At 42.4% G+C, this 19,976-nt stretch overlaps 1 protein-coding gene across 1 annotated transcript in view; it reads left to right on the forward strand.

Moving 5' to 3' along the window:
• GLI2 (GLI family zinc finger 2) overlaps nt 1-19,976 on the forward strand; it is a 183,568-nt gene that overhangs the window by 91,449 nt on the left and 72,143 nt on the right. Inside the window, exon 2 of the mRNA XM_077829890.1 lies at nt 6,584-6,689. Coding sequence (XP_077686016.1) covers nt 6,584-6,689 — 106 coding nt within the window. The remainder of the gene's footprint in view (nt 1-6,583; nt 6,690-19,976) is intronic.

The following is a 19,976-nucleotide window of genomic DNA, read 5'->3' on the forward strand; positions in this document are numbered from 1 at the left end:
TATGACAATTGGTCCGGGAATGCTGGAAAATGCTGTTTTAGGGGTTTGTTAATTCATCAGCTATTGTGTGAAAAACAGAATCCCAAATATAAGCTTCAGAAGGTTATTTGAGGAAACTTCATAGCACTATTGGGGCTAGACTTCTGATCCTTCTGTTCCAAACTTCCAGGCTTGTACCAACTGAGCTGAAGGAAAACTAGCAGAATGGGGTCCATGCCACACATCTATACAATTGTGATTCCATCCAGTAGAGGGCAATGGTGACACATACATATTGGTCAGCTTATTAGCATATTAATATATACTATATACATAAGGTACAGACCATTGCTAATGTGAGATCTCAAAGAATTATATTCCATTTAAAGCTTTTCACATCATCTTTTTCTAGCTGGCCTTTTCTTCTGAAGGAGAAACGAGGTGGTGTTGAGGGTGATTTAGAAAACTCTTTTTTGCTCATTATGCAAAAAATGTATTCAGCACAAATTTCCCTTGAAGCACATTCTTGTCCTTGGAGATTATCGGTGTCTGCCTCTTTCTCAAAAACTATCTGCCTCTGGTACTTGGTCCCTTCGTGGGATTTTCAGCTCAGGGACATCCCCTTTAAACTTGCATCACTTCTTCATCCTTTCTTTGTCTGATGCTGGAAGGCTGGATGGTCTTTGACTGGGAAGGAGGCAGTGGGCAGCCCATGTCTTGTTAATAACAACTGACCAGATCAGCTCAGGCAAGTGAGGATAGGTAGCAGAGACTTTTCCCAAATCAAACCAGGCAACACAGCAGACACATTCCTTTATGAGCAAAAAGAGCGAGAAGTACTTGTGGCACCTTAGAGACTAACAAATTTATTTGGGCATAAGCTTCATGGGCTAAAACCCACTTCATCGGATGCATGCAGTGGAAAATACAGTAGGAAAAAATATATACACAGAGAACATGAAAAAATGGGTGTTGCCATACCAACTATAACGAGACTAATCAATTAAGGTGGGCTCGTATCAGCAGGAAGAAAAAAAAACGTTTGTAGTGATAATCAGGGTGGCCTATTTCCAACAGTTGACAAGAAGGTGTGAGTAACAGTAGGGAAAAAATTAGCATGGGGAAATAGTTTTTAGTTTGTGTAATGACCCATCCACTCCCCGTCTTTATTCAAGCCTAATTTAATGGTGTCCAGTTTGCAAATTAATTCCAATTCTGAAGTTTCTCATTGGAGTCTGTTTTTTGTCGTTGGAGTATTGCGACTTTTAGGTCTGTAATTGAGTGTGACCAGGGAGGCTGAAGTGTTCTCCGACTGGTTTTTGAATGTTATAATTTATGAGTAGCAGTTGAGTAGGGGTGGCTTTCACTCTGTGTGTTGCTAACGTACCCATCTGGCTTAGTATCTAGATGCTATAAACATATCTAAGAGCAACATCATTTTTGTGTAAAAGGTTCATGTGCTCATTGTCCCCATTCATTTTATACCGCTTTGATTTTTTTTCCCATTGCCTCAGGTACAGATCACCCTCTTGCATCTATTTCTGAATACCAAGTGTCAGAGATTTATCCCTGCTTTAGAGCAATATAGTACTTTTAAAGATCCCCTTTTTTTGCCTTCTGGAATGCACCATATCGTACCAAACAAGCAAGTATTATCAAACCATTTTCCCATGGCAGAGACTTCCCCAGACTCCCTTGTTAAGGGCTTTGTCCCACCACTGCAAATCACTCAGTTCTGACACCTGTCAGTAGGGTTCTAAGTTAAATATACAAAGTCTGCTAGTCATTTATAAATCTTCTGCTATATTGAAGGCCGCAATGATGAGCAGATAGGTCTAAAACAAGGGATTTCCTTGATTAGATAAAAGCTAGCAAATTCATTGTGCCAGTCATCAGACTGCACCTCCAATGGCTGTTTAGAAATGCATCATCATGAGCTCACTTGAAGTAATTGAGTATAATTGTCTTTTTAAATCATATGTGTGAAAACATCCATCTTTGTAAATGGCATGCATTGCTGCTACTTCTGTTGCCAGCTCGCTGCTCCCTTCGAGGGGTGGAAATGAGAGGCAGAAGTGGGGAGAGGGCCTGACATTTATGAATTAGTAGATGATCGCGTATAAAACCATTCATTATTTCAGATCCAGCATCCAGAAGTGAATTAAAGGGAAAGCAGCAGCGATTGTAACTTTTAGGCCTGGTGGCTGCTCCAGAAAATGGGTGTGGGCAGAAGAAAAACCCAGATGTGAAGAGCTGAAAATGAAAATCACTGAAAACAACTGCCCCACCACCCTTTTTGTCCTCTGGTGAAACCAAACAAGGATTAGGTGATGGTGCTAGTAAAGAACCTGAAAGTGAAACTGACGAGTATCTCCAGTGTCTAAATTGATTGAGATGGTGTTAAAAAAAAAAAAAAAGCAAAGGTGTAAAAGTGGAAAAATGGTACATGTTTAAATTCCTCTCAACATGAATAAACTGAGGCCTAACTAGAAACAGGGGAAAGGAATTTTTTTTCAGATATTAGTTTTATGTTGACTGTGCCCAAGAAAAAGAAGCAAAGCCTTCCCCAAATCATGAGAGGCAGGGAAGGAATGCTCTTGCAGATAAATTATCAATGCTGCCCTGAGTTCTTCCTCCTTTAGTCAGTGGCAGTCATAAGGCAAGACATGTAGAACTAGATATTCAACAGAACTCAACATCCAGCAGCAATGATTGTTCTTATGGGAACTGAGCTCTATAGATAATCTTCCCCCTGCAGCCCATGGCAATGCAAATACTTAATCTGTCCGGCACAGGACTGGCTATGCCAGGCAGCCCCTAGTGCAGCAAAACATATAGTGACAGTTTGATTGTGTGATCATTGTGTATGACAACATAAATCCTTGCTCTGTACATCCCGGACAGATACAACAATAGCTCTCTCACGCAGACAGAAACCATGCCCTGCAAAACTTCTTGCATGCTTCTGGGATCTGTTTTCTTCTTTCATCGCTCTCAATGATATCAGTGGATGCTGAGAGCCCACTGAAGTTCATTGAAAGACTGCTGCACATTGCTTCATGCCATGTGTGCATGTATTAAGGAGAACAAGGCCAGCTTCCAAGCTTGGCAAAGAAGAGGTTCTGGTGGAACAGTAGTATCCAGGGAGATCAGGGACAGGCTCTAAATGATCAACCCAGGCCCCTGACAGTTGATGGCAGTGGCTGTGCCTTGGAAAGGAGAATAGCTGATGTGTAACAAGCCATTAGCTGCATTTTGGATGTGGCTTTTCAGTCACTAGCAGGATCGTTCTGCATTTCTGACTTAGAGAAACATTAGATCTTGATATATCTTAAAAATGATTATTTCTCTCAAGTGACTTTATTTAAAAGACTTAGAATCATAGAATAACAGAGTTGGAAGGGACCTCTGGAGGTCATCTAGTCCAACCCCCTGCCCAGAGCATGACCAATCCCAACTAAATCATCCCAGCGAGGGCTTTGTCAAGCCTGACCTTAAAAACTTCTAAGGAAGGAGATTCCACCACCTCCCTAGGTAACGCATTCCAGTGTTTCACCACCCTCCTAGTGAAAAAGTTTTTCCTAATATCCAACCTAAACCTCCCCCACTGCAACTTGAGACCATTACTCCTTGTCCTGTCATCTGCTATCACTGAGAATAGTCTAGATCCATCCTCTTTGGATCCACCTTTCAGGTAGTTAAAAACAGCTATCAAATCCCTCCTCATTCTTCTCTTCCGTAGACTAAACAATCCCAGTTCCCTCAGCCTCTCCTCATAATTCATGTGTTCCAGTCCCCTAATCATTTTTGTTGCCCTTCGGTGGACTCTCTTCAATTTCTCCACATCCTTCTTGTAGTGTGGGGCCCAAAACTGGACACAGTATTCCAGATGAGGCCTCAACAATGTCGAATAGAGGGGAATGATCACGTCCCTCGATCTGCTTGCAATGCCCCAACTTATACACCCCAAAATGCCATTGGTCTTCTTGGCAACAAGGGCACACTGTTGACTCATATCCAGCTTCTCGTCCACTGTCACCCCTAGGTCCTTTTCTGCAGACCTGCTGCCGAGCCATTTGGTCCCTAGTCTGTAGCAGTGCATGGGATTCTTCAGTCCTAAGTGCAGGACTCTGCACTTGTCCTTGTTGAACCTCATCAGATTTCTTTTGGCCCAATCCTCCAATTTGTCTAGGTCCCTCTGTATCCTATCCCTACCCTCTAGCGTATCTACCACTCCTCCCAGTTTAGTGTCATCCGCAAACTTGCTGAGGGTGCAAGTCACACCATCCTCCAGATCATTAATGAAGATATTGAACAAAACCGGCCCCAAGACCAACCCTTGGGGCACTCCGCTAGATACCGGCTGCCAACTAGACATGGAGCCATTGATCACTACCCGTTGAGCCCGATAATCTAGCCAACTTTCTACCCACCTTGTAGTGCATCCATCCAGCCCATACTTCTTTAACTTGCTGACAAGAATACTGTGGGAGACCGTGTCAAAAGCTTTGCTAAAGTCGAGGAATAGCATGTCCACTGCTTTCCCTTCATCCACAGAACCAGTTATCTCATCATAGAAGGCAATTAGATTAGTCAGGCATGACTTTCCCTTGGTGAATCCATGCTGACTGTTCCTGATCACTTTCTTCTCGTCTAAGTGCTTCAGAATTGATTCCTTGAGGACATGCTCCATGATTTTTCCGGGGACTGAGGTGAGGCTGACAGGCCTGTAGTTCCCAGGATCCTCCTTCTTCCCTTTTTTAAAGATGGGCACTACATTAGCCTTTTTTACTTATATCACCCAGCACTGTTAAAAGGGTGGGTGAATTTTTCGCCTGCAGAAGAAAATCCTAAAGGATACACGTTTATTTTACTTTTTTTCTTGGGGGGTTTAACAGCTACCCTACTGTGTCCTCACATTAGACAGGCTGCAAAAATGCTCCCACTGTATTGAGCACTTCACAGTGCCAGCTCTCCACTCTACCATTGAAAATAAGTCTGCTGTGGACTCTTGAATACTTTCCACCCTGAGTACCTTAGCTTAACTCCTTTCAGCATAGTTGGCAGGCAGGTTGTTTTTATGTAGTCTCTTGCCTCTCCTGGCAGCACAGCTGACGTAGTATCCAGATATGCATGTTATGCTGAGCTCAAGGATTCTAGATTGAAATGCAGATAAGATCTTCAGAACCCCTTCCTGATTTTCCAGGGCATAAATATATAGTGATTTTTAATGCAGATTTTCTGTAAGTGAACCTAAAGGACCAGATCCTTAGCTGGTGTAAATCGACAAAGCTCTATTGAAGTCAAAGCTATGTTGTTAGCGCAGCCGGGACTCTTAAGTCATCCTTATAAAAGAGTGTGGAGCCAATGGAACTGGACTGATTTACACCAGCTGAGGATTTGGGCCAAGCCATAAAGAATTGTAGGTTTGTTTTGGGATGCTGCTTTGCCGCACAACAGAGAAATGCTGCAGGGGGTGGAAGCAAGTTACAATGGAGTATTTAGTTAAAATGGTGTTTGGAACGATAATCTAATATTTTAAAAGCTCCAGATATACAGAAAATGTGATGAAAAGTGCGATGTCAAGACTGAAGAGTGAGGGTAAGGAAGACCTGTGAAAACTTTAATCAAGAAATTTTGTCTGACTGTAAAAGACATACATAGTCTGGCCTTTTATTTTTACATTTGATCCCAGCTACAGATGTGAAATGCACCATCATTATAGACCAGATAATATATCCTAGCAAAGGACTACTGTACGGTATATTTATTGAGACCCTGCTGATTGTATTTCTCTTGGCTTCCATAATTTTAGAACAAAAGGACATGGCCATAAGTCTGAATAGTCCAGGGTGGTGTGGAGAAATAACTTGATGAATTTTCCATTTGTCCTACAACTCTCTAAAATATTTGTGCTGTAACATTTGAGGTCAATAATACATATTAAAGTCTGTGGATTTAATAAGTCAATGTAGGTGTTCTGTGCCTTCCACGGCCACTTTATCTTTCCATCAAAGATGAAACACGCTTCTCAAATGAATAAAAAATAGGGCCACAAATGATGACAAGTGAGAGCAATTTAGGCTCCTTTCAGAGAACCTGAGCCATAGACATTTAAAGCCGCCTCTGATTGTATACACAGTTTGCATTTGTGCAGCTCTTGCCGTTATATTTTAGGTAAATATTTCTAACCCAATCCCCACTCTCTGTCTACAGACATTCGGGAAAAGTGCTGCTGCCGTTCCCGGTGCTGTGGATGGTGCAGATCTGGATTCTGCCAACCTCTGTCGAGTCTCATTTGTGTTATAAGGCTAATTTTCCTTGGTGCTACCTGTAATCTCCCTGAGTTCAAAGAACGCTTAGCTGCTTGTCGTTGTCAAAAACCCTGTTGGAGATCTTTTATGTTGAAGATGTAGGATTTCTCCGAATGACTTTGATTATTTATTCATTTCACTTCTCTGGTGTATGATAGCGCTGATATCATGAAGACCCCATGTCTTTGCATTGCTCATGCTCTGAAATTCATGGAGATTTAGTTCCTTTGAAATTGTTTTAAAAGAGAAGGAAAAGTTTTTGAAGTCTCTTTTTTTCTTCCCCTCAACAGTTCCGCAGCACGTTTTTCCAGCGTTCCATGCTCCCTTGCCAATTGACATGCGTCACCAGGAAGGAAGGTACCATTATGAACCTCACTCCATCCATGCTATTCATGGGTAAGTCTTGCATCTCTGCTCCCATGTGTTACTAAAACACTTCAGTCTAACCTCTTCTGGTTTTTTTGTATTGATGCTAAGACTTGAGTGTGAAGCGCAGTGCAATGGTTCAAGCACAGGGCTGTATAACAGGGAACTCATCTTCTATTTCCAGAATTGCTGTGTGGCTTTAATCAAGTCAGTTAACCACCCTGTCCACTTTCCCCAGCTGATGATACTATTCACCCATCTGTCTGGGGTGTGTGGGGTTTAATTAGAGTGTGTACAGTGCTTTAAGATCCTGGGATGGAAAGCAAAGTGCTATCACATCATTATTCAGCTGAGGTCACAGGAATAGGAATGGCCCAATATACTTTTTGTGGTGTTTTTCACTCCGTAATATATCTGAGACTTTTCTCACTACACGTTGGCCAAAACCCCCTACTTTGGCTCCTCAATTTCCGTGGCCCTATGGTACCACTCCCTCCCTACCGTCACTTTAAAAGTGAACTGAAAGGCTATTCAGTTCATGATGCTATTGGCATCACCAGCTATACAAGTATTGCCAAAGGGGCAGACTCTCAGGTAGCTGAGAGAGACGGATAAGAACCATAGATAAGGCTCACTGTGTTTCAGATTTGATCTCCTGCATCAGTTGCTAAGGCCTGAGTATTGTGTTTCTCCTTTGAAAGTTGACAGCCTAGCTAGGGCATAAAGCAGGGTAGGGAGGCATGTTCCTTACATCACGTCCGGTGTTGAAGAGAAAATGTGGCTCAGTGATTAGGGGCCTAGTCCAGGACCTAGAAGACACTGGAGCCTTTTTTTAACATTGTTACCACATTAGCTATCCTCCAGTCATCTAGTACAGAGGCTGGTTTAAGCAACCGGTTACATACTACAGTTACAGTTCTGCAATTTCATGTTTGAGTTCTTTCAGAACCCTTGGGTGAATACCAACTGGTCCTGGTGATTTTATTACTCTTTAATTTATCAGTTTGTTCCAAAACCTCCTCTACTGACACCTGAGTCTGGGACAGGTCCTTAGATATGTCACCTCAGAAGAATGGCTCAGGTTTGGGAATCTCCCTCACATCCACTGCAGTAAAGACCGAATAGAAATAATTTATTTAGCTTCTCTGCAACAGCCTTGTCTTCCTTGTGTGCTTCTTTAGCACCTTGATTTTCCATGGCCCCACTGGTTGTGTGGCAGGCTCCCTGCTTCTGAAGTACTAAAAAAAAATGTTGCTGTTCGCTTTTGTGTCTTTTGCTAGTTGTTCTTCAAATTCTTTTTTTACCTGCCTAATTATACTTTTACACTTGACTTGCCAGAGTTCATCCGTTTCTATTTTCCTCACTAGCATTTAGGACTTCTTATTTTTTAAAGATGTCTTTTTGTCTCTAACCACCTTTTAGCTCTGTTGTTTAGGCATGGTGGAATTTTTTCGTCCTCTTGGTGTTTTTTTTCTTTTGTTTGGGGTATACATATAGTTTGAGCCTCTATTCTGATGTTTTTAAAAAGTTTCTATGCAACTTGCAGACATTTCACTCTTGTGATTGTTCCTTTTAATTTCCATGTAACTAGCCTCTTTGTTTTGTAGTTCGCCTTTTAGAAGTGGTGAATTTCTTTGGCATTTTCCTCTCTAGAAGGATGTTAAATTTAATTACATTATGGTTGTTATTACCAAGCAGTTCAGCTATATTCACTTCTTAGACCAGATCCTGTGCACCACTTGGGACTAAGTCAACAACTGCCTCTCCCCTTGTGGGTTCTAGGATTAGCTGCTCCAAGAAGCGGTCGTGAATGGTGTCTAAACATTTTATCTCTGCATCCTGTCCTGAGGTTATGTGTACCCAGTTAATACGGGATAGTTGAAATCCCCTGTTATTATTGGGTTTTCTGTTTTGGTAGTCTCTCTCTAATCTCCCTGAGTATTTCACATTCACTGTCACCATCCTGGTCAGGTGGTCAGTATATTCCTACTGCTATGCTCTTATTATTCAAGCATGGGCAAATAGGCATGTGTTTTGACCCAGATTATAGTTGTATATCTGGGTGTCTAATACCTGGGTTGCTATTGACTCCAAGTATTAGTCCCCCTTTTCCACAGACCTCCCATTTCTCCAACAGACCACAAGACCATATCTCTTCACCTGGAGCTTCTTGTGAGGGACTGATCTGGTTGTCACCTATCAGACTCCTCTGTCATCATTTTTAGGGTGTGTCCAGTTTGTCCATTTCCCATTCATTGGGCATCCAGTTGTCTTGCTCCCCTTTCCCCTGCCTTTTTAGGGAACAGCTGCTATGTTCATGTCTTCTTAAATCCAGGCAAGTTTCTTCATTGGGGTGTCCATGCCTGAAAAGCGGCTCAGAACTTGCCAGCTTGGTCTTACAAGTTGACTACTAGCGTGAATAAGAGCTTGGCATGGGATCTGACAGTATTGTATTAGTCAGATAATCGCGACCTGGGTGAAGAGCCCCAAAATGTCTGGTGGTCAGCAAGTTAGATGTTCAGTTCACCCATCCCAGTGTGCAGGTATGCTTGTAATGGCCACATTCCCTCAGTGGAGAACCACTAGTCGCCTGTTAGTATTTAGTGTAATGAACCGTGTGAACAGAACTGGACGCTCAATAGCTAAAGACCTTTTTCATTTAGGATGCTTCAGCTCATCAACATCCCAACAGTACCCAGCACAGAGTAACTTCCTGAATAATATTTAGTGTATTGGAAACATAAAGAGCTTGTTCATTGGTCTCAGAAGAGGAAATTCATTCTCCCTTTGAAAATTCCAGCTGTATTAGTCCCTCTTTTGGTGCCTCTGTGGATGGTGAAGTGCTGAAGGTGAACAGCACACCACCTCTATGCAAGGGTCTTTGTGCGTAGGTTCCCTGGCAGTTACAGCATTTTTGAGGAAATAATCCAGACTGGAAATTAAAATGGATCTCTGTTTTATTTGCATGCTTATATACTGCCCCGTTCCTGGCCAATGGGAACTTTGGGGGAGGTACCTGGAGGCGCGGCCAGGGCAATACACAGACCCCTGTGCCCCCTCCCCCAGGCCCCAGCTGCTTCCCAGAGCAGCGCGGGGGCAGGGCAGGCAGGTAGGGAGCCTGCCCTGCCCCTGGTGCGCGCTGGACCCGCCCACCGAACCCTTCCTGCAGCCGAACCCCCCGCCCTGAGTCCCCTGCTGCACCCTGACCCCTTGCCCTAAGTCCCCTGCCACACCCCACACCCCTCCTGCACCCTGAACCCCTGCCCTGAGCCCCCTGCTGCACCCTGCACACCTCCTGCACCACGACCCCTTGCCCTGAGCCGCCGCCGCACCCCGCAACCCTCCTGCACCTCAATTCCCTGCCCTGAGCCGCTTGACACACCCTGACCCCCTGCCCCACCCTGCACCCTGACCCCTTGTCCTGAACCCCCTGACACACCCCACACCCCTCCTGTACCCCAACCCCCTGCCCTGAGCCCCCTGCTGTACCCTTCACCCCTCCTGCACCCCCTGAGGGCAGGGAGGGGGCGGAGTTGGGGTGGGGGTTGCAGGAAAGGGGTGGGAATAGGCAGGGCAGGGGCGGGGCCTCATGGAAGGGGTGGAGTGGGGGCGGGCCCTGGGCAGCGGGTGGGGGCTGGTCAGTGGTGTGGCCCTCAGGCCAATGTACTAGTCCTCATGTGGCCCTCGTGGTCATTTGGGTTTGAGACCCCTGGTTTAGACTGTAGATATCTATAGTTTGCCTGGTGCTAGAGAAAGACAATATAATTGTTGGGTTTTTTTAAGTAGTATATACATTTTCCCTCTAGAAAAATATCGTAAATGCTAGGAAGAAAAATTGAATCGCTGAGCTTTGGCTTTATGATTAATGTGATCGGAGCTTGACAGAGGTTCCCCAATTCATCAAGACCATATTCTAGCTGTCTACTTTCTTGCCTGTACCAAATGTATCTAATTACATGAACATTGCACAGCAAATTAGATGTAGTCTCATTTGTTGTCAGCCATGGAGTCTTATTATTTGCCTTCTGGTTTGTGTCAAAGGTTTGTTTCCCGATTGCTCAAAGTGACATTGCTATACATTCCTCTTTATCATTGTTTGCATATAACCTAATGAGAACACCAGTTATTTTATCATAGCTGTCGGGTAGGAATCAGCAGGGTTCTGTCTAGCAGGATGGGACATTCAGGACAGTCATATATGCAGAGCTGTTTGTTTGAGACCTAAAATAAAAACCTGAAGTATAGAAAAACTGATGAGTAATAAAGGAATTGTGCATTCACTCTGGATGCCCATTATTAAGATGCCCAGAATACTTGCCAGATTTACATTTGTTGTTGGGTATGTTGGCATTTCAGTCATTTCCACTTTAAGAAACATGACAAATAGTTTTGGGGTTTTCTTTGGCTCCTTCCTATGTACTGAACTTCAATTACATGGACCTGGTTGCATAACAAGACAAGCCCTAGTACCACCCCAGGAAATACTTTGTATGATCCAAGTTACACCTTTTAGGCCAAAGTAATATTTAGTTGGTCTTTAGGACATTCAACTTTTCTGTCCCCCATCCCTTATTTTTGCTTTGTTACATGATATACCAGCTGTGTCATCCGTGGAAACAGTCATTGCAGGCAGACGGTGTCAGCTGCAACCACATGGTTTTTGGCACAATCATGGCATCTGCTTGGATAATCCAGACAAATTTCACTTTTGGTCACTTTCTATTCCAAGACTGGCAAATGTCTGACATCCTTAACTAAGTTTCTTCACTCTGTCGTTGCACTGAGATCTCAGCTGCTGCCTCTTTTCACACCAATGAGAACATTGTGGTATCGAGATACCAACATGGATTCTAATGTCATTGGGTTTATGCTCATAGGAAGAAAGGAGAGAGAGGCAAGGGAAAACCTCTATGAAAAGCAGAGGCAGCAGGGATGATCAGGTGTAGAACAAGGTGAAAATAGAGCACAGAGTGAAAAACAGATGGGGACTGTAAAAAGAGGAGCAGGGCGGGGAAAGAAATTATACTAGTGAAAATTTATTATATATAGTGTATTACATCTAAAACCAACATCAGAATAATATTTAAGTTTGCAAAATCAAGCACTCAAAAGTTAGGAAATGCCAAATTAAGGTTGCTTGTGCAACTTTAATTCTAATCCCTTGTGCATATGCACTGTGATACACCCTTTAATTATACAGATATACTGTTTTTTCCACAACTCTCCCATCTCCTTCAATGCACAGGATGAACTGTGTCCTGAGGATGAATTATGATTATATATGTTCTCTATATACAATATTTATTGATTGGTTGAAATTTCTCTCTGCACTTTTCATCACCGTTTGCTGTAAGCAGACCACAGACCCAATATTGGTTGAATCAAACTTTCAGACTCCAGTATTCCACTGAGACAAATGACTTCACTTGATGCATTCGGATAGCAGACTGTAAAAAAGGGGATATTGTGTATTTTAGCAAGATTCTTCATATGACTTTTATAAAGTTTACTTCATTAGGATCCAATTGTGCAATCCTTAATCTTGGTAGTAACCCCATTTGAATGAATGGGATTACTCGTGTCAGGTTTGCAGGATCATGTCCTTAAATAGAGAGTAAAATTCCTTCCAGAGAAGCAGGTGATTATTAGTAGCCCCTTTCTCTCCCCATGGCTAGGCTTTCTTAGCTATTCTGTTTTTTCAAACAAATAACAAAAAAAACCCTAACTCAGCTAAAAAGCCTCTGCCAATGCAAGAGCCCTCAGGGCTAACTAACCCTTGTAAGCAGCGTGCTTAGGCTTGACTCAGCAAGAGGCTTTTTAACAGTAGCTCCTAAACAGCGGTTAAAGCCCTATCAGACGCTCTGTAGTGTAACAAACAAAAGTAGCGTTGTTTTTGTGCTAACATTCTAGTGGCTTTTCAGGATGTGGTTCTGACATTATTTATTTTTTTAAAGAATTGTTGTTTAGTCACCCAAATTCTGTTGTCCCTTTAAAAAAACATAGAATCCCAAGACCAAATTCACCACTGGCATAAATGTGTGAAATACCGTTGGTTTCAGTGACCTGTACCAGAGCTGAATTTCCCCCAAAAGATCTTGAGATGGAAAGACAATTCTAATCCATCTCCCTCCAATGCAAAAGTGGTCCCAGTTGTCCCTTTCTTAGTGCTTTTGTCTGGCTTAATTTTAAATGTCTCAATAGACGGGGTTTCCATCAGTTTCCTAGGAGCTGAAGTTTTCCCTGGTGTTCAACCTAAATTTTTCCTACATCTGGTCCCAGTTCTCCTCGTTTTACTCTTCTCTATGTCCTTTTTACTATGGTAAACAGTTCTTCTGCCTCCTGAATACTTAAAACATTTTTCCAAAATCAAGTCCAAAACTCCCTAGAAATATAAGATATAGGCAGAGCTGGCAATGTTGCCCATAATTAAGCTTCTTGTTAGAAGATCCTGTTTTCAATTGCTTATAACTTTGAACATTAACCATTAGGGCTGAAATTTTCCATGGTGGGTGTCTGCCTCAGGCTGTTTTTTTACGTTTCAGCTACAATAGTTTAGCCACCTGCAAGAACAAGGTCTGGGAAAATATGTTTTGCCTTCTTACAAAAATGGTTACAACCATTTCTTGAGAGGCTCTAGTGCTCCGTGCTTTGGAGCAGGGACTTGAAATTTGGCAAGTGGCTTGGGCCACCTCAGTGTCAAGGGTGTACCTTTTGCTGTTCCTGTGAAAAATCATCCAGTTTTCACCCAGTCACAAGCCTTTGGCAAATCTCAGGTCACACATGTTCGGCAGACGTTTTAAAGTCTGGCAGCTGCATTCTCTGAACAGTCCATCGGCATTGAGTATGCTCCATCCCAGGACTGCAGGGACTGAGCAGGACTTTGCCTGCAATTGCTACTGCTCCTGCTGCTGACACCCAGGTAGCTTGGAAGAGGGAGCTGCTTGACTTGAGTGCAGATGGGACAAGAGCTAGCTGGACAGAGGCTGGAGGACAGGGAGTAGATTGGGACAAGGTGCCTGTGGGGTGACCGGGAGCCGGGATCGGGAAGACTGAGATCAGATGAGGCAGTCAGGAGCAGGGAGGGGGTAGTCTGGAATTGACTTGTCTAGGAGACTGGGATGAAGACCCAGGGTAGGGGGAAGGGTGAAACTTGAACAGGGAGCCCAGAGCAAGAAACCCGCACTGTCTGGGCAAGGAGATGAACAGGGATGAGGAGTGGGGTGGGGAAACTGGGATGAGGAGTTGGGAGTGTTGGGGTGGGGGTGTGGGGGTAGTACACAATCCATTAAACCCAGAAGGCGTTTCTGTCTTGGAGAGAGAGATGGCAGTCCTAATCCCGGCAGGCAGATAAAAAAGGGAGACTCCTTCGTTAAGGTCACTTCTTTTAGAAATAAGCACACCAGTCAATTTACCTCATAACGTACATGCCAATAAAATGTGTGCATTTTCATATTTACTTTGCTACAGGAGTAGCAAAGCTTTGGCACGTCCTGATTGATGGTACTGTGCTGCTTTGGAGATAGAGAGCGCTCCCTCCAGAGTCAAAGCAAACAGCTGCCCGGAGACACATTTTTGTGTATTTCGCAATTTCATTACTTTGACCAAATGGATATGTTGCTCATTTCGAAAGCAGTTTTGGCTGATTATATGGAGTTTACTCTGTGCCCTTCTCTCTCCCAACCCCCCTCTCACAGACATACACACACGCACTTCCTTTCCTAGGCCGGATGACTAGAGATTTGTAATGGATTATAGAGCCTGTTTCACTCTAGGATGCTGGTTCAAACCTATCCCAAATCTGCAATTACTAAAAGATATTACCTTCTGATGGCTCTTTGGTGACTCCTGTGAAGTGATTTGGGGAATGTTCATACAGCTCTCACTGTAAAACAAACATAGGTAGCACTACTTGGACGCCTTGTCCAATTTCAAGAGGCCAAAGATTAAATGGTCAGGATACTAAACTGTGACTGTCTTGCTTTGTGCATTTGGAGAATTGACTTCACCTCCCCGTGCCACAGTTTCTCGCTCTCTAAAAGGGGGGTAGGACCTTTCTAATGCTCTTTGAGAGTGAGGATGAAATGGGAGAGATGCTCAGTAAATGCTGAGTACTGCTGTATGATCCTTTCATCTCTAGAAGTGGTCTGTGAGAGCTGGGTTGTGGCACATTGCTACCTTCTGTCCTGGGGATCCACAGAAAATGAGCACCCACAGTTCCCATCAGCTTCAGTAGCAGCAGTGTGTGCTCAGAACTTGTGAACATATTAAGCCATTGGAAATCGGAGCTGGCCTCTCTGGCACCTTTCACCAGCACTAGAGTCATATGAAATGAAAAAGTAAATAAATAAAAAGGAGCAAGAGATGGTGGCTGGTCACATGACAGCTAGAGAGTTTGTGTAGCTTTTCTGATGGTATAACCAATTCCAGCATGAAAACATAAACCAGGCCCTCTCTTCTGAGGCCTATTCACAATGGTGTCATAGTAGTGATTACATAGAAGTGGAGTTATACAATGTATTTCCTTAATTTGAGGAGATAATTTCTTTAGACTCTGTGTGTGCTAATCATCTCGGTGGAGACTTTCAAAGTGGCCTGGGGGATTTAGACACACCACACAACAACTTTAATGGAAGATGTCTCTTTAAAACCCTCAGAGTGCTTTGAACATCTCAACCATAAACTTTAAATCCAAACAGATTTGAAAGTACGTTGTGTCAGAGTCACTAAACCATAAAGTCAGGTGCAAGCCTTGTAGACTGAATTAATAAACGTACTGGGCCAGATCTGTAGCTGTTGTAAATTGGCTTCGCGCCAGTTAAGTTAGTGGATTTCGGTTGGCTTTAAGGGAGCTGTGCCAGTTAACACCAGCCGAGTGTCTGGCTCGTTAAATTGCAAGAATTTTTTCCGAAACGTGAACTGCAATTCTGACTTGATCCAGTCACTGTTGGATATGTAAAACTGGTTAGGATATTCTGCATTGAAAACAGGAGTCTGATCTCTGAGGGCTTTTATTTAAATCTCTGGCACGGGCATGTGTTCATTTATGACATCACTCCATTACCCACTGCTGCTTTTGAGTAAGTGTCATTCTCAAAGCTTCATGTCAACAAGTCTTAACTAATAATCCCTTTGCTTACCTCACTTTATTATAGGTTGAAATGACTTCATGCTCCACCCTTATCCAGTGCTAAACACATGCTTTAGAAAAAAAATTGAACTCCATTCCCTCACTGCTTTCCTAGGGGTAAATATTCACAGGATCACTTCAGACAATAAAATAAAGATGGGCAACTGTCAAAATTTCCCATCTGTGGAAAATTTTATAGGATCTTTTCAGTGGTATAGTCCATTCTGTAAACTTTTTAGGATTTCCTCAATAGTCCATTCTCTACCACTGTTTACATGCTGACCTCATGCTGTCATGGGAGTTGAATAGATGCTACCTCTTGCCATTCACTTCATAAAATTTTCACAGTCTTTTCCAGTCTAAATGGGAAGGAATCCCCCTTGCCTTCCATTTGTCTTAACTTTAAATCCTCCCTGTAAGGCCATATTTCACAACCAACCTTGTGAACTCATGGACACGAGACGTTATGATGACCTATTGCAGCACCTGGTGCATCCAGTGCCAATGCCACATTGTTCCTTATAGAATGTTCTCCAGTACTGTGTCCAATCCAGTTTTAAATGTCCCAAAGGATGGGGTTCCACCACTTCCTTTACCATACTGTTACACAATCTAATGGAGCTCTCCATTAGTTTATTTTGATAGGTCAGCCTACAACTTCTTTTCTTTAATTTCACCCCCTTATTCCTAGCAACTCCCTAGTGCACCACCCTAATAAAATTTTGCACTCCAGACATTTGTAGAATGTTGTTATATTCCTCCTGCTCTTAGTAACCTATTAAACTCACTGTAGCCTATAATATTTCCTCAGAAATCAATTATTTTAACCCCTTCATTTTCACTGGGCTTCTCTGAAATCCTTCTAGCTTGTATAGAAGACTGGAGAAGACCCATCAGTGACACTGATTAGTGGGACAGAGGATAAGGTACTCCCTTTTCCCAGGGCTGGACACTCTGCCTCAGCACTCTTCACCACTGGCCCAGGCAAGCAAACAGTGGGAGGTATTGAGAGACAAAAACGAATGGCAGGAATGTTGGCTTACGACACGGGATTGAAAATGCAGGATCTTTGACGTCCATGCAGAGCACAGATATTTAAAATCTCATCCAAAAGCACCCCCCCCTCACAAAAAAAGTGCATAGAAGTCCATTTACTCTGGAAAGATGACGGATTGAGTCAACTCTACTGGGATTAGAACATGTGGTTCAAGGGATTCTAGGTATTTCAAACCTGATGCTAAGACCACCCAGATGGCTGGGGCAAAAAAAAAAAAAAAAAAAGCCCCTATTTGGCAGAGCTGTGAATGTGGATACCCTGCCTGGAGCTAACTGTACACACACAATTACAAAACTCGAGGGGCAGACCAGGGTGCTATTGTTCTGAAAAGTTGCAAATCTGCAGAAAGCTTCAGCTGGAGTACATTCTTTTAAGTGGGTATTCTGGATCCCTATATTCGACTCTGAGCCACAGACATATGCTTTTCTTCTGTGTGCCAGAGCTCTTTGAGAAACTGCACTTTTATATAATGAGGAGTGCTGGACAATTTGTAGAGGGGGGGTGCTGAGAGCCGTTGAACCAAACTATAAACGCTGTCTCTGATGGAAACCACTTCATGCCAGGGGGTGTGGCAACATCCCCAGCACCCCTAGTTCCAGCATCTATATAATTTTATGCTTTGTAGGATTTTTAAAACTTTTCTGTTTCCCAGTTGAAATGAAATAGGCAAATGACATAGCTAACTTTGACAGTCAGAAATTAGAGAATGAAAATAATCTGTTGTTTATGGGTAACATTTTAAAAGTGTCTAAATGATTTAGGAGCCTAAGTCCCATTTCCAAAAGTGATTTAGGTATTTTCAAAGGTATTAGGTACCTAAAGATACAGATAGGCACTTAGTGGGATTTTGAACAGGCTAGATGCCTAATTCCCATTGTCTTTCAATGAAATTTAGGCTCCTAAATGCCTAAGCCACTTTTAAAATAGGTCTTAGGCTCCTAAATCAGGGGCTTTTGAAAATTTTACCCCAGGTCCTGTTAATGGCACAGTACCACAGTAATAACCTCATGAAGACAAGTTATTTTGTTTTGTCTTGAGTGTTCTTAAGAATCTTCGCCATGATGGTCCTGGAGCTACTTTAGCTACTTGGAATTTGCAAACCAGATGAAGGACTAGTTAGCTGCTGATTGAATGCCTCATCTGAAAACCTCTAATAAGATCCCACAGAGTAACCACATATCCAAAATTACTGCTGCTAGAGGAAGGACTACAGGACTGTGGTTCATACATAAATAAAATGGGAAACTTTCAAGTTCATTTCTACTTTAGAGCAATACTTTAATCCAGATAATTTGTCCTGATTCTCAGAACGCCATGATTCAGCACAGCTTCATTTTATATATCACCTTTCATCCCAAAATGCTCTACAGTATTAAACACTTCGAGAGAACACTCTATGTGATATAAATGACAGAAAGCAGTCAAGTAAAAGTATTGGGCAGTGAAAGAATTAAAGTGTTCCATCATCAAACCAATAAATGAAAGGGAGCTTAATTTAAGAGATGTAGGCAAGGAGAAAAAAGAGAAGTCTGAAGAAGAGATTTGAAAAGAGATGGACAGCTGATAAGGCAGAGTGGTATATAAAGGTTTTCTAGGCAGCAAAGGCCATGCTTAAATCCATCCCTATTCAGGAAAGCACTTAAGCACATGCTTAATTTTAAGTATGTGCTTAAATCCCATTGACATCAATGGGACTTAATCACAGGCTCAAACGCTCTCATGAATTGAGGCCTTAAAAACACCCACTACATAGATTTCATTAAATCCCACTTATAGAATTCAACTGTTAAAACATTAAATATTGCATTCATTTGACAGGACAATCTAGACTTTCCAGTCTAGACTCTGATATCTATTTAAACCTGGTTTATTCCTTGCACTTGGGCACAGAGACTTGCCCAAGGTGACATAGTGAGTACATGACCTGGTAAACAAACTCAAGAGTTCTGATTTCTGGTTGGTTGCTCTAAATAACAGACCATACTCCCTTCCAGAAATCTCCTACTGGATTCAGTAGTTTTCTATCCTTCAGTAGTTGTCAGTCTACTTTGCCAGACTGACTTTGTCTCAGATTCTGGTTATATGATTGATTTCACTGCTTTGCCTTTCATAAACTCAACCCCAACTTGACCACATTTGTGTTCATCAGTTGCTTTTCTCCCAGATAATGCAAAGTTGTGGTTCATGCATTTACCAGCAAAAGTTTTGCAAATTATAAACTTCCAGTTCAGGAAGGCATCTGTCTTTAAGGGGTGTGTGTAAAGTCTTTCTTACTTAACAATGTAGGGTCTCAATTTAATTTCCTTCATCTATTATCACCTTCGCTGGGTGAAAACTACACTGAAAAATAATCTCCTTGCCTGAAATGCATCAAGCTCTTTGCACTCTCTGATTGCATTAGAGTTCAGCTGTGTGCCTGACCAAGCCTACAGAGACCAGCAGCAAAACTCCTCTTGATATACTGGGCCTATAGATTAAAATGAAATGAGAGACCTCTTAATTTTTTTTGAAAGCTGTAGTTAAAAGAAAAGGAAGATGGAAATGCAGATCTGGCTCTACTGAAGTTTCACAAGGACTTCCTAAAAATGTGCTAATAAAAAATCCGTGCCTACACTAGGATACTCTATATTTGTTGTTCATTCTTGGCCAGTTATCCCATCATTCTGCTTAGCTTGGTAACACCAGAATGAGATCATTCAAGCAGGACTTGTGTAAATAAAGTTTGTCTCCCACTAATAAATCCTTTCAACTCTTCTCCTTTTGCTTAGCTTCTCCTTCAGATACCATCGTTGGTCAAGCTTAGTACAGTACCGGTACCCTCTCGTGCTTTTTGATATTGGCTAAAAGCAATTTTAGAGCAGGCTTGTATAGTTGTGTTGGTCCTTACATCATTCATGAGTATCAAATATATTGTACAGCACTAAGCCAGAGTGATTATTTTGCCCTCGTATTGCACACTACATTAAAATTTAGGCTGAAATGTGATTCACATAAAGGGGCATTGTTAATATAGAAGTTTTGTTCTAAGTTTAATTTCCTGTGCTACTAATAACTTTAGTAGATTATTATTTAGATTTTTAAACCATAAAAAAAATTAAAAATCAACTTCATTTTTGTACAGTTTATTCTATTC

Source organism: Eretmochelys imbricata, chromosome 11, assembly GCF_965152235.1.
Source record: "Eretmochelys imbricata isolate rEreImb1 chromosome 11, rEreImb1.hap1, whole genome shotgun sequence".
Lineage (NCBI taxonomy): Eukaryota > Metazoa > Chordata > Testudines > Cheloniidae > Eretmochelys > Eretmochelys imbricata.